Source organism: Phaethon aethereus, assembly GCF_964289735.1.
Source record: "Phaethon aethereus genome assembly, chromosome: 5".
In the NCBI taxonomy this organism is placed as follows: domain Eukaryota; kingdom Metazoa; phylum Chordata; class Aves; order Phaethontiformes; family Phaethontidae; genus Phaethon; species Phaethon aethereus.
Genome location: NC_138579.1, coordinates 5,899,762 through 5,926,464, shown reverse-complemented (window position 1 = coordinate 5,926,464; position 26,703 = coordinate 5,899,762). Strand labels below are relative to the sequence as shown.

General features: G+C 38.9%; 1 protein-coding gene across 1 annotated transcript; it reads left to right on the top strand.

Moving 5' to 3' along the window:
- Window positions 1-199: 199 nt before the first annotated feature.
- Window positions 200-26,296, top strand: EXOC5 (exocyst complex component 5; the record flags this gene model as incomplete). The annotated part of the gene is made up of 18 exons (XM_082001053.1): window positions 200-226; window positions 4,126-4,217; window positions 7,803-7,950; window positions 8,350-8,544; window positions 12,767-12,831; window positions 13,260-13,288; window positions 13,442-13,551; window positions 14,031-14,075; window positions 14,176-14,316; window positions 15,416-15,498; window positions 15,962-16,171; window positions 17,369-17,516; window positions 19,685-19,793; window positions 20,506-20,626; window positions 21,395-21,481; window positions 24,144-24,252; window positions 25,340-25,555; window positions 26,002-26,296. The coding sequence occupies 18 exons, from the start codon at window positions 200-202 to the stop codon at window positions 26,188-26,190; spliced, it is 2,124 nt and encodes a 707-aa protein (XP_081857179.1). The 3' UTR covers window positions 26,191-26,296.
- Window positions 26,297-26,703: the final 407 nt, after the last annotated feature.

Sequence of the window (26,703 nt, the reverse complement as noted above, 5' to 3'; positions counted from 1 at the left end):
TGAGCGGCCGGGGCGCTGCAGAGAGGCGGCCGCTGCCGGGGAGGGGCCGGGAGCTGCGCGCGGCGGCGGCCGCCCCGGCGCAGGCCCATTTCCGGCGGGCGGAGGCGGCGCCGCGGCGGCCGCTGCTGCTGCCGGGGCGGCGGGACACAATGGGCGGCAGCGGCGGGGCGGCGGAGGGCCGCTGAGGAGCCCTGCAGCCATGGCTACCACGGCCGAGCTCTTCGAGGTGGGTGCGGGCATGCGCCGGGGCTCCCTGCGGGCTTCCCCGGGAGGAGGGGGCTGCGCTGGGCCCGGGCGCGGGAGGCGGTGGCGGGGCCGGCCGGCTCTCTGAGGGGATGCGGCGGCCTTCCCTCCCGCCGTGGCGGGGGCAAGTTCCCGCTCGGGCGGCCAGGCCGCTGGGAGGTCAACGGGCCCTCCCGCCCGGGGCCCGGGGTGAGGGCGTGTGCGGGGGGCGAGCGGCGCAATGCCGGAACCGGAGGATACGGGGTGGGGGCCTAAGGAAATGGGGGGGTCCTCGGGAGGATGCAGTCCTTCCCCTTAGGCCAGGGCTTGCGGTGCCCCTGACGCCTGAGTCTCCTTCCCCTGGGGCTCCCAGGTCTTGGCAGCAGACGAGGTGCTGCTTTCGGCGGGGTCGCAGGCCATGCCAGGCCCGACAACCGAGCAGGCAACGGACTTCTTCGCCCGAAGGCACATACTCAGTTGACCCCAGCACCATGGTATCTCAGCGCAGCTTCTACTTTTCTGAAATAAGGAAATAACTTTGCCCTCCTTTGAGCTGCCGTGGAACTGAGGCACAAGAAGCCAAATAGCTCGCCCAAGGCCGTACACGAGCAGGGCAGGAATATAGCAAGAGTTGGCAAATTCTTACTCTCCTGACCTGGACCACAGGCTCTCCTGGTGTGACCTGTGATTGACAGAAAGTGTCTGTCCGCACTTGCTAGTGCATGAGGATGTGGTATCGTTACCAGGTACCCTGTATTTGTTCTCTGAGTCACTCGAGAGCCAGTTGTTCGTTTGGTGTCTTAACATGGGGACACGCTTTGCCCAACCGTCAGGAAAGGTTCTTCCTGTTTCTCTGGAAGATCCTTTATCTGTGTTTTATATAAATGCATTGTGTGCACTTGTATTTATGAATCACTGTTATGACACGAGTGTTATGACTCACATCTTTTGGCTTGTATGGTTTAAAAAAAAAATCAAGACTAATATACCATGTTCTAAGTAACTAGATGCCAGGTTTTATACCCTCTCCACACCTCTCTAGCTGTCCTAGGAGTCTGCTGATTTCTCAATATGATGACAAAGTGGTTCTGTTCTTTGTGGGATGTTGAATATAACTTGGATGTGGGAAGAAAACTGTATGTTTTGGCTGCTTTGGATCATGCAACAATTTGTTCCATTTTGCAATAGCAATAAAGATGAAATTGCAAAGTAGGTGAGACCTTTGCCTACAGATAGGGCTTGAGATTATGTTTTCCAATATGGAAACCGGTGTTGGTTTCTCTCCTGCTCTCACTTCTCTTTCAGTCCAAAGGCAAGAGAGGTTTTATTGACACTCACTAAATTAATGTTGCCTGCTATGTTAGTTTGAAGTCACTGCTGTGAAGGTTAGAACATGAAAACGTGCTTATTATGGAAGTAACCTTGAGCTGCATACTGAGGGTAGTAGTTGCCTGTGATGCTCGCATGAAAGTGTGTTTGAAAGTCATTTCCAACATAGATATGTGACATTGTGTAGAAGGATCTGTGCTTGAAAATGGAAACAACGTGGACTCAATTCTCCCTCACATAACTCAAAGCGTAATTTAACAAAGATTACTTCCAAACTGTATTTTAATGTGGCTAGTTTCATTTATACAGGCCAGATCAAACCAGGTTATCACCCACTTCAGGCATATCTCTTATTAAATCAGTAGTATTGGCTGAATGGCTAGGATCATGTTAATTCATCTGGAGCTAGAGGGAAGTTCAAAGCTGTGAAGACATTGACTGTTGGGGCTCATCTGATAACAGGCAAAGGACTTACAAATGACATTTGTAATAGCTGATTTTCAGCAATTTCTGCAGAACTGGATAGGAGACTTAAAATAGGAATTAGTCTGTCAGATAGCTATAGGTAACTCTATTATCAAGATAGCATTATAAACAGCAAATGTGTATGGAAGATATGATATACAAACAAAACTAAAAAGTTTTGGATTTGCGGTGCAACCTGTGACATCATGCCTTAAAATGACACTGTTGAACTTCATTTATTCTCTGTAAATCAAAAGGTTATTTTTAGCACACTCTTCCTGAAAATTTGGAAGAAAAAGCTCAGTTTGTTTCTCTGTTGGTCAATATTCTGCACATAATAATATCCCCTGTGGTTACTATTTCTTAAGTAATACAGAACAGGATTTATATGATGAAAAATGAAGGACAGGTCTCCTATGTAAGTGTTCTTGAAATACAGGTATTTTCCAGGTTATGACCCTTTAAAATATTACTACATCTGCATATAGCAGTGATTCTGCCATCAGTTAGGTCTAACTAAACTACTTAACACTCCTTGCTGCTGTGTCACAATTGTTAAAACAAAAAGCAGGTTTATAATTTTTGCAGGATAGCAGATGTTGCAGAAGGAGAGAGGCAGACTGGGAGGCTAATTGAGCATTGCAGAAGAGGGGGACCCACGTGAGTGCCTGTGCTGTGGGAAGGGCAGCAGGGAGACTGGGCTGTTGCTGGTTCAGTTTGGCCTCTTGGCTGGTTGGGTGGCACCAAGTTGGGGTCAAGCACAGCATTTGCTGCCATGTGCCCAGATAGTTTCTGGGATGCAGGGGAGGGAGTTGCAGGTACTCTGTCTACACATGTGCTCAAGGGAGCTTTAGAGGAGTGTAGAGGCATGATGGATAAAGCAAGATTGGCATTATAAAATTTTTTTATAAATTTTTTTTTTTTTTTTTGAGGGCCTAGGCCATGTGTATCAGGTTTCCTTAGGAGAGGAGGCTTTTGATAGGCTTGCAGAAAAACTCTGTGGTTTTGCAAAAAAAAAAAAAAATCAAGGTCACTATGTGCATGTATGTGAATTATCTTTTAGTGCGAACATCTGAAGGAAGGGAGAAATGTAGGAAATGTTATATACACACACACAGCATCGGTTAAACACTGCACCCGTTATATAGGGTTCTTCCATAGCGCTGTGCTAGGCATTGGTATCCTTGTAACTAGGGTGGTACTCCAGCTGAATTACGAGATCTTCAGAAGAAAGATTGTGGTTGTGACTTTCATATAAAGGAGAAGTCCTGAGAAGAGCCATAAGATAATTAGGAAGCTGGAGGACTCCCCTGAAGGGCATGTTACTGTATTGAATGGCTCGTTTCACCTATAATTAAAATTGCAGAAATGTTCCCAAACATTTAGGTCCAGCAAATATTATGGAAGAAATTTGAGTAACCTTGTGTTTTTAGCATCACTCATGCCCTGTTTTTCTTTCTTGGGAAAGTCAAGTCCATCATCTGTTTTTATGCTTGCTTTGTGTTTTGGATTTTTTTCGTTTTATCTGCTTTGCTTCTGCAGCTGCAGTTTGATGTTGCGTAGTGTTCAGTGGCAATCTCACACTGTTTTTGCCCCAGGGCAGTGCCTTGGTCAGTTCTGCTTGTGGTACCACGTTGTGAACTGCATCGGAGAGTTGAGCAACTGCAAAGAAAACTTATTTTGACGTGTAGTTTTTTTATACAGATCAATTCTCCTATGTGATTTGCTGCACAGCTGATGGCTGGGTCTCATGATGTAATATCTCAAATCAGTGTAGCTGCTGCATGGTTCAGACACTTTGTAATGACAAGCCCTAAGTTCACGTGGAAATAAGGACAGGTAATTTAGAGCCAACTCTTCACACACCTGCAGCAAATTCTTTGCTAGTAGTCTGGCAATCTCTAGACTAGATGTTCAAACCCACCATATTAAGAACTGTGTTCCTCTATATTAAATATATAAACATAAGAGGTGACTGGGTAATTGTCAACGCTGTACTTGCTCTTGATTGTAGTAAAGCTTCCAAATGCTTACAAAATGATGTGTAAGCAGCTGCTTAAGGAACAACCTGCTGTGGCACATTGTAAGGAGTTTTTATTCTGTGACTAGGAGCCCTTTGTGGCAGATGAATACATTGAACGCCTGGCATGGAGAACACCTGGAGGAGGTTCCAGAGGTGGAGAAGCTTTTGATCCGAAAAGGTAAAATAAAATTGCATAATGGTCAAAGTGAATGTATCTCTAATTGTACTGTTTTATTACACATATAACAAAAAGCCTGTATGTAGTGTTGGTGTGTGTCCAAGACAGTTTTGATTTGTGAGAATTGCTAGAATTTGTGACCATGAGCCAATTATTCGGAACCAATTATTCAGTAACAGGAGTAGGGAAAGTCACTTTCTGATTTAGACCTTTTGAATAAAGGAGAATTGATGTTGTTTGTCCTTGTTGGATGTGAATGCTCCAAAGCACTAGAGTTGCCGGATTAAAGCATAATATGAGGCTTCACTGCTATGATAGTTAAGTCAATTTAATGACTTTCTTGCTAGTTTAGCTCCCTGAGCTGGCTTGTTGTAAGACCCAGTAGTTTACAGTCCTGGTACAAGTAAAGGGCACAAACAGGTAGGATGGGAGGAAAGCAGGAACATGGCAACGTTTACTTAGATTGTTCTAAACTGAATTAGTGTGAATCAAATGAATAGCTTGCTGCTGTTGAATGGAGATGGGCTTGTGCCCCTCCTCCTTGCTTTTAAAAGCTGCACACTGTGATGGCTCATCTTGAGCTAGCCCTAGGCACGTGATCTCATGATAAGCTAATCTAACTCACTAAAATGTCAGAAAACTAGCCTAACAAGAAAAAGAAATCAAACTAGTTGGATTAGCAATTTTTGTGGGACTGGAAGAGCCTGGGAGCAGGTGCAAAGGGAGGAGGTTGTTTGTGAGTGGGTGGTGAGAAGGGATGTGGGTGTGGAAGGGAGCAAGGCTAGGGTAAGGGAAGTGGGGAAGGAGGAGGTAGTGTTCTTCTCTTGGTCATGGTGAGCTGGTGTGGCTCTGTTAAGAAACTTCACCCTATGAAGCCAGCTGTCTGGTTTCGGGGCCAGCATTGGGCGGTGCACTGGTCACTCAGATGCACAATTTTACACAGCAGTGTTCCACATCTAAGTTTCTGTACTCCAAACCTCTGGATCTTTTGTTTTGAAATTCCAAATATGCTGCTACTTAGCTTTTGCACCTGTATTGGTATTCTTTCTGGAGATGTAGTTAACTTAAGTGTTTTCATTTTTCACATGCTGATAACTTCGGAGACGAGCCTGACCTTCTTCCTGTTATGGTTATTGGAACGCTGTTGAGCTAGCAGGCTCAACAAAAAATTTAGCTACCTGAATGTTAATTTAGATTGTGCTGATATGAATTCAAAAGTGCAATAGCTGTTTCTTAGTGAATTCTCACCTACAGGTTCTTATTCCAGATTGAGATTGTAGTAACCTGAGCTAGAACTCTTAAGAAGTTTAGGAATTACTAACTTCATAGGTAAGCTGTTGTTATTCAAAAGCAGATACATAAAGCTTCATTAGCATGGTCAAAGGACATTCCTTCTGGAGCAGTCTGGCTCTTCAGAGGGTATGAGAGGAGGAAGGATATTGTTGGAGTTCTAGCAAGATGCTTGAACCCTTGACATTCAATCTGGGGCCTGTATCCTATGCAGAGCTTTATGTGTGAGTGAAGCAGGAAGAAGCCTGGTAATATGTAACATTACTTCCTGTAGCTCTCTGCCCACAGTTGTGTCTAGTATATACTTTAAGGTAGATAATGATTTGTACCAATACCAACTCAGTTTAACCCATCTTCGATATTTCTCCTGGTTTGCTTGTGTTAACTTCTGTGAAGTGCTTTCATATTTTTCAAGACAAGTGGGAGAATCCTGCAATGGTAAATATTTTTCTTGTGGGATCTTCTAGTATTGGGCAGGGAGCCAAAATTAGTATCAAAAAGAAGCAGACCTTTTGATGTATGTTTTTTCTTTTCTGTTTTTAGAAGATGATGCTTTTTTTGGTAAAAAGAACATTGTATTCTTTATTTCTATTCTGAGAAACCTGATCAGCAGCTACCTCTTCTACTCGAGCATTCTTTCCTCTTTACTATATTGAATACTTCTGCTGAATAAATGCTGAGTTGGTACAATACCTGCTTAAAAAAAAACTAAACAGAACCAAATCAGCTTGAAAATGAATAGAAACTATCTGCATTTCTCTAGGCTTTTGTTTGAAAGTATGCTTTATGCCACTTCCTAATGTTTAAATTTTTTTTTTAAAATACTTTTGTAATCTTAAGTCTGTTCCTTGTGGTTTTCTGTGGAATCTAATGCAACATGCTTACTCTTGGGCTTCTGGCAAGCAGGAAGTAGAGGAAGAAAGTCCTAAACATCTGTCCCAATCCATTTTTCTTTAATAATTTGTGCCTTTAAGTCACTTACTGTTGTGAAGATATTACTTGAAATAGGTTTTTAGACCAAAAAGGCAATTCATATGCTTGAAGCAGCAGAGTAAAAGCCAGTCATTTTAGCAGCAGCAGTTAAAACTGAAAATTTGGTCACTCGCCGTGCAACTAAAGAGAATCTCATTAGTATCATTTAGGTGTTGCTCAGAGAAGGCTCTAGTCTAGGTGTTGGCTTGTAGTTGTAGTTGTGTACTGTAGTTGTGACTGGGAAGGAGTTGTGTGAGGGTAGAATAATACATTCTACTTTTGCCTTCTGGTTGCCGAGGGTCATGGTTGCCTGTGCATGGGGAGCCAGGAGAGGAACTGCGTGCTCGTTCTGCCTTTCACCTGCAGTGCAGGTTGGAAGGGCTTCACATTCACAGTGTACCTTCTGAACAGAGTGTATGTGAAAACGCAGAGTCCCGAGTGGTCTAGAAATAGCTCCCTGGAAGGGATTCCTGTTTCCTCTGCTCTTCTGCTTTGACATTAAACTTGGACAGAAGAGTTCTCAAATATTTCATATGTTTTCAGTTATTAGCATGGGTTTTATGGCTATGGGGGATCTGGGAATAATCCATTCCCTGAGCATCAGTGACTGGGATGTTTAGAAAAGTATGAGCCGAAAAGATGACTCAAATGGGACGGAACAGACAAAAACAGGAATGAGAAGGAGAGAGACATTGAGGATGGATGAAAACGAATAGAGGAAATTTAAAAATGCATTCAGGTGTACTGTGTTTGGGAAGAGTAAAATGTGAGTCAAAGAAAAATCAAAGTGATGGGAAAGGGCAGAACAAAAACCTTAAAATGATACATGCTATAGGAAGAAACGAAGTGAGGTCAGGAAGCAACATGGTTATAACCATGTTATAATCATTGCCTAATAATAGGATGCGGATTTACAAGTTTACAGTAACATGTACAGTACAGTATAAAATATTTTCCTGTGATAGCCCTTACATTGAAGGGATGTAGTGGCCTAAGCTCTCTTTGTCCTTATGAGACTTATTTAGGGAAGATGGGGATATAGGGATTTTTGTACCTGTGGCAGAGCTGTGTTCTTGAGTTATTGGTATTTAGGTATTCCCCTCTCCCCTGGCCTACCTTTTATGTGATCACATAGTTTCTATGTAGGCATAGAGTTCCACACAACTAGGGTGATGCAGTTTAAAACAAAATAGCATTTGTAAGTTAGGCATGATTGTATCACCCTTGTAGGCAAGTTCTTTTCTTTGAGGTTTTTTAAGGTCTCTGCAGAAGACAATGTCTTTCAGACTGAAGCTTGCTTTCCTGTATTTTCTTTTAAATCAGATTATTGGAAGAGTTTGTAAATCATATCCAAGAATTACAGGTAATGGATGAAAGGATTCAGAGAAAGGTGGAGAAACTAGAACAGCAATGCCAGAAGGAAGCAAAGGAATTTGCCAAGAAAGTACAAGAGCTGCAGAAAAGCAACCAGGTAAAATCTAAAGAGTACAGTCAGTGCTAAGCTGTGCAAGTTCTAAAAGCACCACATGCTCTATTAACATTTCTTGGTACAGCGTGCTACTGTTTGAGATAAGAATAAAGAGGGTTTGATGGAAAACAATTTCCCCTGTCAAAGGGGGCTTACCTGCATGTTCTGTTAATGAGTGTTAGCTATTCTGAAAGTAGCAAGTCTTCACAACAGTTTAAAGGAAGACACTAAACTTTAAGCAGTTGTGTGTACTTAATTGGTGGTTCTGAGTAGTTCTGAGATACAACACCTGGAAAGCTGATGCCTGCATTCAACATGCTTCTTACTGAAGTAACTCTAATGTTTCCTAAAGCACAGTAAATGGAAATCATGAGTTTTATGTCCGTGTCTATGTTCTCCCAGATTGCCTTCCAACATTTCCAAGAACTAGATGAGCACATCAGCTATGTAGCAACTAAGGTCTGTCACCTTGGCGACCAACTGGAGGGGGTAAACACGCCACGGCAACGGGCTGTGGAGGCTCAGAAGCTGATGAAATACTTTAATGAGTTTCTGGATGGAGAGCTGAAGTCTGATGTTTTTACAAACTCTGAAAAGGTAAGAGCTGTCAGCGGGATGAAAGCAGTTCAAAGCAATAAGCAGTACTGCCCTAATTACAAGCTGCTACCATGACTTACCATGGTCAGACTTTAAACCAGTGAGTGACTGACTTGTTAAAGTTTCATTGTTCTGAAATGTAAATTAACAACACTAGGCTGCAGATTGCTGATAAAGCATTTGTATTCAGTGATGCTTAATGTGGCAATGTTGGCATTTTTCATCTTATGAAATTATTAGAGATTTGAGAAATGCTGGGAGGGCAACTTTAGAGTGCATACAATATCTGCCTTTTTCCTTTGAACCCCTTGCCTCAGATCCACCCTGTAATGCAGAACGTTTCTGAATACAACTTCTTTGTGAAACTTTACTCTGTTGGGTCAGTCCACTGGCCTTGGATACCTTTTTGTCACAGCATGCCTTTGGGCTTTGTATAGTCCTGTGGTTATGTCTCCACCCTCTGAATTTAGAGGAACTGGGCAGGAAAACTTCAAAGAAATGTTAAAGCATTTTGTTTTTCTTGTGCTTCAAGAGTATGTTCATGAAGCAAATATAATCTGAATGGTGTGGCTAATAGAAATAAACTGAAGGAAAAGTATCCAGCTGTTAGCAGACAGGCACATATTAGATTTCCCTATACAGTTTGAAAGATAAGTAAAGTTGTTGGTTTGGGTTTTTCTTTTTTTCAGGTGTGTCCTGAAGAATCTTCCCAGTCTCCTTAGTGCAGTGGTATGACTGTAGTCAGGAAAAAATTGCAGTGTGTGGGAATAGCAAAAACTTGGTTCGCACATTCATCAAAAAGTATGTGCTGGTAATGCAGCTCGTAAAGGACCTGAGAATAGGTTAATAGTCATCCCCTCTCTACTGAACTGAAGATCTCTCTCAGGGAAGTGAAAAACTAATCATTTCCTATAGTTGTATTCCCAAGAAGTCAGTTGCATGGTAACTTTTGATTCATGGTCTGTGGATATATGGTAATTGCTAGTTGATAGTTGCCCTAATCAAACAGGGAGCACATAAAAACTTCTCTGACTTCCAAGGAAAACAGGAAGGTTTCAATATAACAAAAGTTCTTCTATGGACAGCCTTTCCCAGATCTGCATAAGTTTTGGTTTGTTTTTTTTTCCTAAGTAGAAATAAAAGACGCATTTTAAAAATATTTAATGGCAACATGGTAAATAACCATGTATAAGGTAAAAGAACTATGTGTTGTCTGCTGAAGAGTCTCATATAGAATTCAATTTTCACTGTACTTATAACTCAGTTTCGTAATACTTTCTGTTGGGGGATCTGAAATATCTGGTAGATAAATAGGGTAAACTTGGAAATTGGCAAACAAATTAATCTTTACACACCCTGAAGAATAATAAGATACTGAACAAATCTGGAGGAAGAGAAATGTAGTAAAGGCCAGAAGTCTTGTGCCAGTTTGCAGAGGAAGTGTGTGGGAACACAAACAAGATTTTCTGGATACAAGTTATCTTACAGAGATTAATTTCAGTCAAGGTGGGTTAGTACTGTTCTGTAACTTTTTGCCTCCTAGTTTAAATAGTAAGTAGAAGTAGTGCTTATAAAAGAACCTGCCTAGATATGTGCTGTCACATCTTAAGGCATCTTTGAACTAAAAATAGTTCTGAAGTATGAGATAGTAACAAATATTCTTGAATGTAAAACCTTAATGCTTTGTCAGTGTCTTCTGATCTTCAAACTGATGTGGGTTTTAGATAGTGTTTGGAGGATGATACTATTTTTTTTTTTTGTACTAAGCCATCCCTCACAAGTGTGTTTTTTAAATTGAGACATTGAAGGCTGGGGATACTGTGAAAGGAGGAGGAAAGGAATTAATGCAGTTATTTCTTAGGGAATTCATATTTTTCTCAGTAATGGCAGTTCTTAAAATCTGTTGGATTCCTTTTTTTTTTTTCCTACACTCAAGTTGTTGCTTCCCGCATTACTTTCTCCTAGCTGTACTAAGCAATTTCTAACTTATCATGTCTGTGAAGGCTTTTTCTTGCTGTCTTGTCCCATGCTATGTATTGTGTGTCTTCAATCTCTGACTCTTTATAATTTCCCTTGTACTGCAACTAACAAGACTCTCTCCTGTACTGAAGAGTCTGGAAGTGAGCAAATCACTCCAGTTAAAACAATTAAACTATCAAGATGTTATAGCAGCTCACTTGTTTATTATGCAATAGCGTTGTCTTGTGTTTACTGTTATTCTTACATGCTTTTCTCCATTTATGTTGTGTACTCAACTTTATTCCATTATGCTTTTTAACTTGGTCATAAAAATATTTTGTGTTAAAATTCTGTCTTTCCATTATTTGTTCACGTTTTTCCTGATTTCTTTTTTCCAGATATGTTATAGCCTTCAAGTTGTATTTTATAGAATCTGTTTATTTTAATAGTTTACAGAAGCCTGATTTAATTGAAAATGAAATATGTCCAGATTTAAGCAGAAACCATGGAGAATTGATTTGTCATGGCTTCTGTTGTGCATTAAAAAAAGCCCTGAATTCAGTAAAATCTAAGTTAGTTAACAGCTATTGTGTGAAGAGGAGACAAAGAAAATGTTGCGTTTGTGGGGTGTTTTGTTCTTTTTTTTTTTTTGGTAACACTGGTGAATAACTGCTAATATATAGACTGTTCTAATGACATCAGTATTGATCACAATTGTTAGTTAGGTATTAAGGTTGCTGTAAGCTAATAGAAATAACTTCTGTTTCATTGGATTTATTTGAGGAGTGTAGCTGCTTTTGACTGAAGAGGCTATTGTAAGCTGACAGTTCAAAACATTAACTGCTCTTAATAAACAGGATGGATATACTTTGAGAGCCCCTGTTTTTGCTGATACAACTACCCTAGTGTGATGGCTGTGCTCTGTATTCTTACCCATGTGTCTTGTCCTATTCTTGAAAAGTTGTAATCCCAACTTGCTCAAAGTGGTGGGAGAATAGGATTTCGTTACTTACTTTCCTCTCAATCCAGTTCCCTAGTACACGACTAACAGGAACAACAAGATAAACTGCATATTCTCCATGTTCTCCATTGTGTCAACTTATAAAGGTTTTGCTTGAAGGTAGTAGCTAGAGCTTTCATCACCTCCTTCGAGGTGCCTTCCAGTCACCAAGACAGCGTAAAGCCTGTAAAACCATCCCAGAGCTGTGTCTGGTTTGGGCCAGACAACACTGTGTGCTTAAATCCACTGAACTTCAGTTGCAACCAGCTGCATTCCCCACGTTTTCAGAAGTGGCGATTGGTGTTCTCTGTATTTTGTCAGCCTAGTGAAACAGTCACTAAGTGCTAACTAGGTGCACTTCCCATGCTGACTGTTGTGGAAGAATAAATGATAAAAGGTTTAGCTGTCCAGGACAGAGCAGGAATGTGTATGCTCAGTTAACTTTATTTGTTAGCTTTCGTATTCATGCAACTATTCCTATTTTGTAGATGCATGATTAACTTTCATCTTGATCTTTGCTTTGGGCCTCAGAGTTTGATTTCTAATACAGCTTCCATTCCTCCTTCTTTGGGGGAATGTGAGGTACCCCAACTAAGCTCTGCTTTGATGCCCTTTTTCCCCTTACTCCCCTCTCCATGCTGAGCATTGTCATGACTTTTTTGGATACAGCTAATTTCACCAATTGCAAAGAATTCCCCATGCTTTTCCTGACATGTCTGAAAGGGTTGCTAGCCATTTCAGTTCTGAGTTCAGCAGAGATCTCTTCTGGTTGGATGTGAGTCAGTAAGACTTTTATCCTGATCCCAAATATAATGCAGTTCATCTAGCTCTGTGTTACAGTTATATATTTTATTCACAAATGGAAGGGCGCAAATTTTCATGAGATTGCTCTAGCCACATTCTGTTTTAATAAGCCTTGAAGAATCTTTGGTTTGCAGGCTGTATAGCTATGCTGGCATAGTGCAGTGATGAGCTATTTGTCCAGGTAGCTTGGACACCTACACAGACACACCCAATGTGAACATGTAACAAAAGACATTTTATCATGTTTTGACCTATATAATTTTATGTTTAAAAAAATACCTTAAGCATCATAAAAGTATATACAGAAACTTAAAAGAGGATGATTTCTTCCACAATCTATCAACTCAGCCAGCTTTAGAAATAGGAAATACATGTATGAAAATTGGACAGTGGAGGGGGAGGAAAGGAATAACCCACAATCAGACCTTGAATAATTCTGTCATGTTTTACTCTTAACAGATTAAAGAGGCAGCTGATATTATTCAGAAACTGCATTTGATTGCACAGGAATTGCCTTTTGACAGGTAAAATTCTATCTGAACATCTTTTTTAAAAAATCTTCACATAGCTATAATTCTCTGATACTTCCCATGTCTACTTTTTTGGTGCTTTACTTCGTGATTCATGTAGCTTTTGAGATGGATTGTGTGCTTATTTCTCTGTCCTCTATTCTTAAATTTGTGTTCACACACTCATGTTGTAGGATCATCTTTACATACACATCCTAAACTGCTTAACAGACTTTTAATGGGATAATTTTTCTGTGCTGACTTAATGCTTGATTTGAATTAGATGCTTGTAGGTTTTTTTTATGGATATAAAGTGTGTAACTTTTCTGTTGTCTTTTACATGTTTTCATTTTTAAGTAGAGTGCCTGTTACTCATGATGTAGGATGTCTGTGATTTCTCGTGATGTGGATTTGAATTTAATCATGGTATTTTTTGTTAACAGGTTTTCTGAAGTAAAATCAAAGATAGCAAGTAAGTTATCTATCCAGTTCAATCCATATTCCTATATTTGCATTCTTAAAGCTGATTAAAGAAGTGTGCAATACTGTCAGTATTACAGTTTTTGTCAGTGCTTGTATTATGTAGCCTGATGGATATTTGTTGTTATCTCTTTTTCTTCTCCAGGTAAGTACCATGATTTAGAGTGCCAGCTAATTCAAGAGTTTACCAGTGCACAAAGAAGAGGTGAAATCTCCAGAATGAGAGAAGTGGCAGCAGTTTTGCTTCATTTTAAGGTAAAAACTGAGGGTTTTAATTTAAATACATAAATAAAAGAAGCCACGATACACTAAGTGCCTATTTTAAGTTAACATATTTGCAGGGCAAAACCACCATACTGGATAATACGTGTAACTAAAAATACTGTGATGTTCCATCTGAAATCAAATTCAGGGGAATAAAGGAGTCAGATGATGCAGGATTGGAGACAGTGTCAGTAGAGACCATTCTAACATAATCTTTTCTTACAAGTGTGTGAATTGACCTCCATGCTTGAGAAAGAGTGTTGAAAACTGTAATGTATATGCATGTGGAGTGGTGATAAGTGAAGTTACGTTAGGTTTGTGACAAAATGGGTTTGAAAGAGTTTACGCTTCTGCTGAATCTGGGTTATTTGCAATAACTTTTTCACAGAGTTTGTATTTCCTTGATTTCAGTCTATACTGAAAGCATGGAGAACCTGTTTTAACATTGAGTTGTTTTTCTCCTTCCGTAGGGCTATTCCCATTGTGTCGATGTGTACATAAAACAGTGTCAAGAGGTAATGCATTTTGTTTTACATGTATCTCTTTGGGTGTTGATTTATTTACTTGTGTAGGTGGTTGTAAATATATTACGAAATGTCCTCCTAAATGTCCTAGGGTGCATTCCTGAGGAATGATGTCTTTGAAGATGCAGCCATTCTCTGCCAGCGAGTGAATAAGCAAGTTGGAGAAGTCTTTAGCAATCCAGAAACTGTGCTAGCCAAACTCATTCAAAATATCTTTGAAGTTAAACTTCAGGTATTTCAAATTTTAAGATGTTGAAGTTTATTGAGGAAACTTTTCATCCAGAAATATCATATCTAGTAATAACCATTAATGAGAAATTACAATATTTGTTATCTTGTGTAAGGATGTAGAATCACAGCTGATTGCTCTCTAACGATTCAGACAAATAATCAAGCATCTATCGAGTAAAGCCGCATGTACCCTGAATACAGTGCGACTGAAAATACTCAAGTTCAATATGTAAAATTATAAGGGAATCAGTATGTTCTTTGGGTAATTTGTAAGATGTCATATGCATATTTGATTTCTTCTGTATGCCCCCTACGAAGAATATGTCAGGAAAAGGAAGTTTCACGTTTAATAAGTGTCTTTAATCTGTTTATTCTTGGAATTGGGTTTCATGCATGAAGTTAGCGTTGAATAAGTGGAAGTAACTTCTGTTGTGAATACGGTCAGACAGCTAATGCAATATTTCTATAGAAGTCTGGAATAGGTTCAAATACTAAGTTTTCCATCACTCACGTAAGTGTGTAAAGTCAACAACATGACTATTTGTTGCAAAAAGCAATTTCCCTGTAGATGATATTCTCCTTATAGTGTAGAGATTGAGTTTGTCTTTCAACCCCAAATTTGTGTGTCAGTTTAGACTTACTATTTTATGGTAAATAATATTTTTATCCAAATATTCAGTGACAAGGAGGCTCTAAGCTTGTATCTGCTTTGTGTATGTATTAGGATAAGCAAATATGTAAGCATCTCCCTTGCTTGCTGTCAGCTGCAGAAATACCCCTAGGCCTCTAGTGCTTTTGATTCTTAAAAAGAGGAGATTTGGTGTTTGTTGGTCAAGTATGTTTTCAAAGCAATCTGTCTTTTGTCTTTGCTTCACACACTACTTCTTTGTATTATTAAATAATTTTCTGCTGAAAGATGCATTTAACTGTATCTGTAGATAATGCAGGATCTGTAAATTAGGGATTTAAAAACAAAGAATATGGAATTACCTTAAGAAAGATACACATTTTGCAGTGAACTACATATAATCTAGCAAGTAGTGAGTAGGACATGTGGCTGACAGTTAATCTTCTAACAGATGTACCCAAATTTGTTACAGAGTTACGTAAAGGACCAGCTAGAAGAACATAGGAAATCAGATGCAGAACAGTATCTTAAGAATCTTTATGATCTATATACAAGGTATTTATATATAGATGATTAAATCATTGTTGCAGATACTGTCTTGTAATAGATTGATATTATCATCAAGATGTAGGAAGAGAAGCCAAAAATATAAATGTCTCATAATGGCCATAAATTTTTTTCAATTTTTAACGTTTACAATGATTGCTTTCCTAAAGAAAATTTAAAATTGCTATTATTTTTACTGGGAAGTATTTACTATAGTGATCTTTGAGAGTAATTTTAAAACCGTGCAAAAGCCAGTCCTCCGCATCTCAGTGGTGATGTATTTGATTGCAGTTGTACTGTATGTAATTAAACATGAATTATGCAAGATTCTTTACTTAAATGTAAAGCTGCTAGAAGTCTTAATCTCAATCAGGATTCTGTTGTGCTATGTACTTTACAAACATGTAATGCTGTAATTCATACAAATTCAACGTTTTCGTCCTCTCCCCTTCTTTGTTTCTTCTGCATAAAGAACTACTAATCTGTCAAGCAAATTGATGGAATTTAACTTGGGTACTGATAAGCAGACTTTCTTGTCTAAGCTTATCAAATCCATTTTCATTTCCTACTTGGAGAATTACATTGAGGTGGAAATTGGTTATTTGAAAAGTAGGAGTGCTATGATTCTGCAGCGCTATTACGATTCCAAAAACCACCAGAAGAGGTCCATTGGCACTGGAGGGTAAGTTTCTTCTGTGAAGTTTTGTACTTTTAAAATGGAAGGGAGGTGGTAAGGGGAAAAACATAGTGTTTGCCATGTCAGATGTACAGTGATGAACAACAAAAGAGCAGGCTTCTAAAATGACCTACAGCTTTTTATAATTTGCTATCACTTTATGTTAACTTCTGCTAAATAGTGTATTGCTCTTGGTACATGTGAAAGGTGATGCATGGTATTTATACACTCATGGGAAATGAAAAATACCAGTTAAACCTATGTTTCAACTTAGGATCCAGATCCACAAAAGGACTGAAGCAAAATTAAGGTACCTAAAGCATGTATATGTGTGTATCTAAAAGCATACATTTTTTTTCACCTGCCCAGGTCTTGTGGTCCCCTCCCAAGACCTAGGAAGGGGAAAAGACCATAGCAATGTCAGTGAGAAAGCTCTTAATGAGCCCAGAAGATGCAATGGACTTAGAGAAAGGTAAAACAAGACTTCATTATCCTCAGGGTAGAGAAACTCTAATAAAGGAGTAGTGAGAAGTGGGAAAGGAAGAATTAAAACTTGTGTGAAACAGGTGATAAGACTGCCTTTCAAAGGGCTACTGGGTTCAGTGTGTCAGGAATGAGAAGTTATTTGGAGAGAACAGCAGCAGCAAAGTAATTAAATGTATTAAAAAACAAAGATGAAAATTTAATTTTCTTGGGGAAAATTAAATTGATTGTAGTGACTGACCTTATGGGTTGTTTTATGCATGGAAATGTATTGAAGCATGCTTGACTAAATCAGGACTGTTGAGATAGTGGATGAGGATGAGAGGATTTGTGGGCGTGGATGAGAGAGAGAGCTCTCATTAGTGTTTTGAAAGTACAATGTGACAGAATGTACGGAGGATACACTTTGTCCACAAAGCATAAGTCCCGTAAGATTCAGTTGAAATGACTCTTATTCCACAATGGGCAATAGCTGGTCCCATGATGTGTGGATGTGCCATGGTAGAACACAGTTGACCATGGGATCAGAGGTGGTAGTTTTGCATTTGCTGGCATTTCTTTAAGCTTGCAAGACTGTCTTAATGCTTGCATATCCTAAACTGTGTCTTGGGTTCTGTTTTTTTTAAGTTAACAACTAAAATATCCTAAATCATTGTTGAATTTGAGCATCAAAATTTCCATCCAGTGAAATCTTCTTCTTTTGGTATGTCTTTGTTCTAGTATTCAAGACCTCAAAGAGAGAATAAGGCAACGTACAAACTTACCATTGGGGCCAAGTATTGACACACATGGAGAAACTTTTCTGTCACAAGAAGTGGTGGTTAACCTTTTGCAAGAAACTAAACAAGCTTTTGAAAGATGTCACAGGGTAAGTTTGCTTCCTGTGATCTCCATTAATGATATAATTTTGTGCTTTAAATTAAATCTTGAGATTCATTTTTCAGTTTAAGTGTGATAGGAAGAAAGGAAGGACATTATTAAACAAATTAATTCTTGTTTGTATTTTTCACTGAATCGGGGTCATGGTGGAGGCTAAGGGTTTGCTTTTTAAATGTGGATCTAGTTGTATTTTCTGGTTTTTAATATTGCCTATTTTTGGAAGAAGCAGGGAGGGTTAAACCTATTGTCTGCATTTCTTTTCTTCCTAAATTAAACCTAAGACTTCAGAAGCCTTCAGTGTAATTTTTTTTCCTGCTTTAAAAATAATAGAGAATAATTCAACAGTTGTTTTCCTGTGTCAAGTGCCATTTCTTCAGGCATTAGAGAATATCACAATAAAATGCTGAGAGGAATAATCTTTAACATGGTTTACCTTGGTAACCTCTACTGTTCTTTAAATGTTTTAGTTTAACAAAAAAAAAGTGTTTTCCTTCTGATTAAATCACTGGTTTTACTGCCTGTCAATTATTTAGTGTAAATGAAACCCCTAGAGATTTAATTGCAAACTTAAATGCTAGGGATTTCTTATTAGCTAACTACACTGATTTCTAACATATTTTAATGCCTCTAACATTCTAAATTAGCTCAGTGCAGAACAACTTAACATTTTAGATATTTAGAAGTTTTAATATTTTTTTATACTTAGAGGGGCCAAAGATATAACAAAATACAGATACACCATTGTTACCTGTACACACTGGGATGACCACCTTCCTAGTGATGAAAGTCAGAGGCTGCAAGGCAAGCAAGCAGATCATAATTTTTCTCAGTATGGTAGTTGCTAGAAATGGTTCCTAAATTCATGATATAAACTAACTTCTTCCGACTCCACACAACATTTTTTTTTTTCTTTCCTGTGGGGATCAGAATTTTTCATACTTGGTTCTGAAAACAATTATATGTATTGGGGTAGAAACCAGTGCTTAACTGGCTGTCAGCTTATAGGGAGATTTTTAGAATTACAGATGTATAACTTCTCCATTGTCATACATGCTGCTACGGTTTTGTTTGTGGTCAGGGCAACTCACTATGCAAAAGAGAACTTAAACCTGGCTAACTGACTGTAATATTTATATCACATGATAGATGCATGCAAATACTCTGTGTCCCCCAGCTGTGACTGCTGTAGGAAAAAGAAGTTGGTAACCCTGAATGTAACTGTATATTGCAACATTTCAGTGTTTGGAAATCTCTGTAACAGTGTGGTGGTGTTGGGGTTTTTGTTTTGGTGCTTTTGGAAATACAGCAGAAATCTTTGGGAGTCTTGTTATGTAAATTAACTTAAATTGCAACAGTAATCTTTCTTACTCCTAGCTTCATAAAGTCTTCACATAATTCCTGAAAAACCAAAGCCGTATTTCTTATGTGCAAAAGCCCTGCCACGTTTTTCTTTAGAAAAGGGATTTACTGACAGGTTGCTGTACAAAATCCCATGTTGCTTACAGCTCATGAAGGTACACATGCTCGGTGTATTTGTGGGCATTACTTTACTTAATAAAAATTCTCATGCTCCGTTGACTCCAGCTGAACTGTGATAAATGTAGCTGAGGTTCAGTCTGTATTATTTTTTCTGCAGTACTGTGGCAGTGCTAAGAGCACAGCTGTGCTGGGGGAAACTGCAGGTCCATCTAACCCAGTGTCCTGTCTCTGTCTGTGGCCAGTGGCAGAAGCTTAGTAAAAGAGAAGAAAGGCAGGGCAGGGATAGAGTCATCTTTTCTGTATACATTTTCCCAGCATCCAGCGTTACGCAGTTTAGGTAATTCCTGAGATTACATCTGGACAATTGTGTGTAAAGGAGTATTAATTAATATCTGCCTTTATTATTACTACTATTATTAGAGACTGTTTATACTTTTGCTGTCTGTAGCATCCTGTGGTATGTTGGCTTCAGTTTACTTCTTAATGCTGACGGGTTTATTGATACTGAAGGCTGTTCCTGAGTCATTCTCTATATGGGTACTTTTAATTTAGAATAAAATTCCAATTATTCTGGAATACGCGTTACATTTTAAGCTTATCCCCTACGCAATATCAGATAAACTTTCAAATGTATGTGGGACTGACCTTTTGGATAATTTTTTTTCTTTTTCTTTAAAGCTCTCTGATCCATCTGACTTACCGAAGAATGCTTTCAGAATTTTTTCTATGCTTGTAGAGTTCTTATGTACTGAACACATCGATTATGCATTAGAAACAGGCCTTGCTGGTGAGTATATTTTCTGTGCATTTCATCTCATTGGCCTTCTTGTGCAGATGATCTTTGCAGGTCCTTGCTGCGCCTTATTGATTGGCCTTGTTCAGAATGTATTGGTTAAATGAAATTCGATTTGTGTATTTGATAGTCAGCATTTAATGTCTTCTAAAGTGTAACTTCCATTTGGGGAATTGATGCACAGATGACAACATGCTACTGTCTTCAAAAACACTTGTATTGCAGAAATTGGGACATCAGCACTCCCTACCTCATTAATTGTTCTCTGTGCCATAGCAAGAGAATATTTTTATATTAAGGCTTAGTGTCTTACATTTTATAAGAATTCCATGCTTGTTTGTATACCTGTGCATTTTAAAGAGTGACAGTAAATAAGAAAACAGGTTGTATTAAAGAAGTTAAAGTCTTTGCAGTGCGAACCTATCTTTCCTACATGAGGGCATAAAACTCATGTTCTGAAGAAATATTTAAATTGGCTGTCTCATTTTTCTTTTAGAAATTTTAAAGGCAAAATATTTCTATGCTTGTGGTTATTACCTGATATAGCTGTGAGAAGTATTCTATATATGGCACCATGGTAAATTTTTGTAACTCTAAGCCTGCGATTTAAGCATTCATGGAAAAATTCTGCATATTTAAAAAATCATCATACTAATTATAAGAACTGTGTATCATTACAATCCTAATGAAACCTTCTTTGCTTTAGGCATTCCCTCTTCTGATTCAAAGAACGCAAATCTTTATTTCTTGGATGTTGTCCACCAGGCCAATACTATTTTCCATTTATTTGACAAGCAGTTCAATGATCATCTGATGCCATTGATCAGGTACCTTATTTTGATTAGCATTTCCTTTGTGAATGGCCACTTTTGGTGAAGAAAGCAATTTTTTTCATTTTTCATCTCTGTTAAGAGGTGTTTATTCTTGGAGTGGTTCAGCTTGATGTTGTGGGAAGATAAAATGCTTGTAATGAGAGGGAGAAGAAAGTTAAACAAATTGGTATCTTGGAGAACTAATGAGAGAGAGGGGGCTCCAAGAGTATTGATAGGAAGGAGAAGCAAGTTGCTCCTTGGAGACCTCACTGTTGCGTTACAGGCCAGGACTAGAGGGGTCTGTGGCTGCACCTGGTTTGAGCTGGCAATATCAGGGCTGCTGGGATTCCTGGGGTACCTCACAGGCTCTGCAGAGGGAGCAGCTGGCCATGTCTTGGGAGCCACATATGAATTACATAAAAGCTGCATGTTGTTGGGAGCCATGGGATGGATACGTTCAAGGTAGAGCACACTGATGCGCTGCAAATTTGTGCATGAAAAGCTGGGTTTGCTTGCTCACCGTGCTTGCAGCAGCCGAGAGGCACTGCTCGGTAGGCACAGTACTGCCTGAAGTGTATGACAGTACTGCCCATCAGCACTTGGCAAATCCTGCTCAGGGTCAGGTGGCCGTTGGGGCTGTTGATTTGTTGTTCTGAAGCCAGCTAATTCTATCTACACCAGTCCTTTCTGGGAAATGTTCACAAAATCCTGTTGTAAGTAGGAGACCCAGCAGACAATTTTTTTTTTATATTTTAACACTCCCAATCCTTTATACTGTTGCAGTTCTTCTCCTAAATTATCTGAATGCCTTCAGAAGAAAAAGGATATAATTGAACAAATGGAAGTGAAGCTGGATATGGGCATTGATAGGCAAGTGGAGATTTAAACTTTCTGTTAATCCTTAATTCTTGTAAAACTCCTTTGTGATGTCTGTGAGCTTTCCTTTTAAGGATGAGTTATTTCTGAACACAAAATTGATGATGATATTATTATTGTTATCCGTAAGTATGCATTATTGTGCGTAGGTAATTTAGACTTTGTTTGGGAGGGTCATGTTTTCCATGGCAGATTTCTGACCCGTTAATACTTCTGTAAGGACATTAAAGGGTTTTGGTTATGTTGAGAGCGTGCAATAATTCAGTTTTACCATACTGTCTCAAACTACTTTTTGCTACTTTAGAGGAGGGAGGAATGATGATTTAAATAGGTTAAAGATTTGCAGGATTTCCATTAGGAGCAAAGTTTGACAAAAATAGGTTAGATGATTTGCTTGAATCTGTGCAGTGCTATGGATTAGATGTAGTCATAGAAGTCTGTAGGCCTGTAATAATTTTGATTCTGACATTGACTTGCTTTGAGGTTGTGAGTGACTCAATCTTTTTTTTTCCATTTCCCCAAATAAAAATGAGGGGATAGCTCTAGAAATTGTAAATTAAAACCATAGGTATTTTGCAACAGAGGAAAATAACTAACAATGTTAATATTTGGAAATGGGCATGTTGTGCGATGCCCTACTTTGGTCGGGGGAGCATGTAGTGTTCCCATATTTCAAGGTGGCATTAGTCAATCTAGAGCATGTTACCTAAGCTTTCTGTGCCTGTTTTCTCTCTGCAGTAATGGAAATAAGCCATCAACAAGGGCTACTCTGGGAATTATTATAGAGAATTTTGTAAGGGTCGCACCATACTGGAGAGGGATGAGAACAGCATTGTATAGGAGAAACAGGCATTGCATTTGTGATCTAGTGGGTACTTCCTGCAGAGACATGAGGAAGACATTTGATATGTTATTGCACCTGTGTTTTCTGCAGGTGCAGAAGGAGAGGTGGAGATACAGGATGTGCAAGTGGCAATTGAAATTTTAGCTGCTTCTGCTAGAAGTGACCTTAAAGGTTTAAACACGAAGTTTGAAATACTTGAACCGCTGAGGCCATAAGCTTAGATCTAAACACATGGATGTCAGTCATCGGCATTAGAATAGTTTGTAACCGTTTGTGTGAAATAATCAATCTCTTAAAAGTGATAGTAAGACTTGGGAGAACAAGTGCCTGTTGGAAAAACGGTACATTCAAAGGTTTGTGGATGGAGACTTCAAAAATGTTTCTGCTCTGGCACATATAAAAGGGAGATTAGTTTTGAGAAGTGTTATGTGTAAAACGTGTTTGGGTGCCTGCTTACATGCTGTGTTGTGGTGCCACTGATGCTGTTGAGAATTTATCGTCTTGCTTAAAGGAGTGATCTAATTTAAAAAATAAAAGCAAATTTCTAAACGTTGATGGTTTCAATGTTGTCCAATCCAATAAAGTCCAATAGCAGCTTCTTGAATGATATTTATAGCAATTGTCTACCTCTGTAGAAGTGATTTGTCAGCCGAACAAAATTAGTTCATCTGGTTTTCTTACAGTCTTCTGGCAGTATTTATTGAAAATGGAAACTGAGGAGAATGCAGGATATAATTTCTTTAAATTTCTATTGGTATGTGGATTGTTGAATGAAGTACACCTGAAATGCAAGTCTGAGCTCTATGTGTAGAAGAGAAGTTCTTTCCCTCTTTGTATACATATATTCTTCTCCCCTTCACCCCAACTTGAATCCTTCAAGTCCTGTAATGGCCTTGACTGTGTTTTCTTCAGGGAGGTGGGGGGCAAGGGGCTAAGGAGAGGTAGAGGGAGGTTCCTGGCAAAGGTAGGCACTGAGAGGAGGTATGCAGCCTCTCTCCACTGCGTTGCTGTTTGGCCTTTGGTTTGGACTTAAAGTAAACCAGGGCCTTGACCTTCGATAATCTTCTGAAAAGAGAAGTCCTGTGAGGGAGAAATAAATGACACTGTAAAACTCTGTTAGATTTCTGAGAACAAGAGGAATACCAAGCTCTGGCAAGAGGTTTTGGGGTTTGTTTCATTTTTTTCCTTTTTCTTTTTTTTCACTCTTTCTTCCCTCCTCCTCCTTCATTTTCCAAGTGTTTCTGATGCTTGCTTCTGAGTAATAGGCTATGTGATCTAGTTTTACTAAACTCTTTGGAATGCTTTCTTCAGCTTTCCGATTCCCTCTGCATTGAAGAATGCTATCCAGTTTCTCTGAAGAGCTGGATTTGAGTGGATTACCTTACAGTTAATGTGTCCCCTTTAAAACCAGCTGGCCAGCATGCTGTGTGCTGTGCTCCATGGCACTGAACTTGAAGGAAAGAATTTTGGGGGTGGTTGGGGTTTTTTGGCCGATTCTTCTTTTTTGAAACGCTTATGTAAAATCAAGCGTATCTTCTCTGTAGAATTGCATTGCAACTTCAGAAGAGTGCGTGTGTGTGTGCGCATGCCTGTTAAGAGATGTATTTCCTTTGACACGTCCTAGCACTGCTTGCTTCATATAATACATGTTTGCTTTTGGTGTATCTTCTGTAGATTACTCAAATGTTAGGTAGTGGCGTGTTTTGCTCATTGCTTTATGCTGCTTAATTTTGTACAGGATCATATTAGTATATGTAAAAACAAAAATCTAGGAAATGTTATTTGTAACAATCTGTATTTGTAACTTTAAAGGACACTGAATTGTATGATTGGACAGATGAAGCACATCTTGGCTGCAGAGCAAAAGAAGACAGATTTTAAACCAGAAGATGAAAACAATGTTTTGATTCAATATACTAATGTAAGTAAACTAAGTCCCAGCTCATCAGTATAGCTTCAAATGCTCATGCATGTTACCAGGTACGAGATGTTCCTTACTAAACACGCATTAGACAATATGTACATTTGATTAATTTACTTAGCTATTCCATTTTGCACTAAGCACCTTCAAACTCCGTTGTGGACTATTTCCTCAAGCTGAAAAGGAACATTAACAGTTTTGCATCTAGTGTCAAGACACAAATCAGTAGATGCTGGACGAACTGTCACATTCTTTCCCCGTCAAAGAGGCCTGGATTTGGAACAAGGATTTTAGCTAATAATTAGCCTTAAGCTATCAGTTTCAGAAAATCAATTACCAGGTACTCTCTAGTTGCTGGGTTCTTTTTCCCCTTAGAATGGCAGGAGTATGACAAAGCATTGCGGGTATGGCATGAACATTCTCTGCTGCATTGTCTCTAGCACCAAATCTGTCTGAATCCCAGCTTACGGGCTGCTGAGAAGCTGTAGTGCTGGGTTGCATTAGGCTCTTTTTAGGGAACAATGCAGAGAGGAATAGAGAACAAACTGCAGTCAATGGGAAGAAGTGAGAGCGTTGCCTGAATGCCTGCAGCCAGGTGGGGTGGGAGAAGTGGAGCAGTAAGATGTAGAGTCTGGCACTGTATGGGAAGGGGGAAGATGCCTGCACGGCTGTTAATTTGGGTTTATAATTGCAGCAGATGAGGTTTTTAATCACTTCACTCTGCCACCTTCTCCCCACCTCTTGGTTGATCATTGTTTGAATTAAAAGCACAAATTAAACTGTTCTATTCTGAACTGATACTGAACTATAACTTAATTCATATACTGAACTGATTCTGAACTATAACTTAATTTAATATTGTCTTGCATCCATCTTTCTACTTGCATTTTTGCATCTTTATGTGGGAAGTAAAAAACTGTTGGAAAACTATTGGAAAATGACTAATTTCAGTGATGTGTTGTGGGAAGTTTAAAGACCTAGTGACTGATGTTCAGCTTATGATGTGGAAGCCACTTTGAGAAGAACAGGTTTCTAGAAAGTAAGTTACCCAATTCTTTTTCTTTTCTTTTTCTTTTTTTTTATTTAGGCTTGTGTTAAAGTCTGTGGCTATGTTAGAAAGCAGGTGGAAAAGATTAGAAATTCTATGGATGGTAAGAATGTGGACACAGTTTTGATGGAGCTTGGAGTTCGTTTTCATCGACTTATCTATGAACACCTACAACAATATTCCTACAGTTGCATGGGAGGCATGTTAGCAATTTGTGACGTGGCTGAATATAGGAAGTGTGCCAAAGACTTCAAGGTAAGCATGTACAGGTTGGTGATGTACAGCCACGTCAAAATTAGGAGAAGGACTCGTATTTTTAATCAGATGTTTTTTCTTCATAAAAATCGTTTGTTTCTGTTTGAAGATCACCATTTTGTATAGTGATGTTATATATTCTGTTACTATATCCGCAGTTCTTTATCATGTCCTAAAGAGCAGTTTCCTGATAGCATTTTATTGCTTGCAGGCTATGTGTGGATATTGAACTATTGAGTTTGCAGTATTATGCGTTCTATGTATAACTTTGCGTGTGTGCGTATCTCCCTACAGATGTGTGTGTCTGTCTATGCACAGGAGGAGAGAATGATGGATGTAAATCCTCTGACGGGAGGAAGTATTTTGAAGGTCTAGATGGACACTGTGTTATAAGACTTCAAGCAACTCTAATATCTGTTTTTTTCTTTCTTTTCTTTTAACCACAGATTGCGCTGGTGTTACAACTCTTTGATACCTTGCATGCACTTTGCAATCTTCTGGTTGTAGCCCCGGATAATTTAAAGCAAGTTTGCTCAGGAGAACAACTTGCTAATCTGGACAAGAACATCCTTCACTCCTTTGTTCAGCTGCGTGTTGATTATAGGTCTGCTCGTCTTGCTCGTCACTTCAGCTGAGAGCATGGAAAGAAATGTTGTACCTTTGGGCAGGCCTCACTTGTTAGAAAGCACAGGGAATGATTTCTTACCAAACCATGGTTGTAATTTTTGTGGGATAATGACTGTTCAGAATAAAGCAGCAGCCATATTTAAACATGACTATGTAGAAGGCGAGCGGGTAAAAATCTGAATAGTATTTCATGTAAGCTAAAGTTCTCCCCTACTTACTACTGATTTTTCTTCTTTATTGGAAACATGTTGGTGTAGGAAAGCAAGTGGTGCGTTGAAAGTATTTTAGTCTTCAATATTGAATTATCAGATACCATTTGTTAGACTTGAACTACAGAGCATAGCGTAGGTAATGGATTACATAGAATAGACCAGTGTAAAAACATTCTTCATCAATTTTAATGACTTAGACTTCAGCACAGCTAATCATAATCAAATTATCTTTGATTGGTGTTTCTAAGTCATTTCTTTCATTTAAAACGTTATCCTGCTCAATGTAATTTCTTGCTCTAATTAATTAGC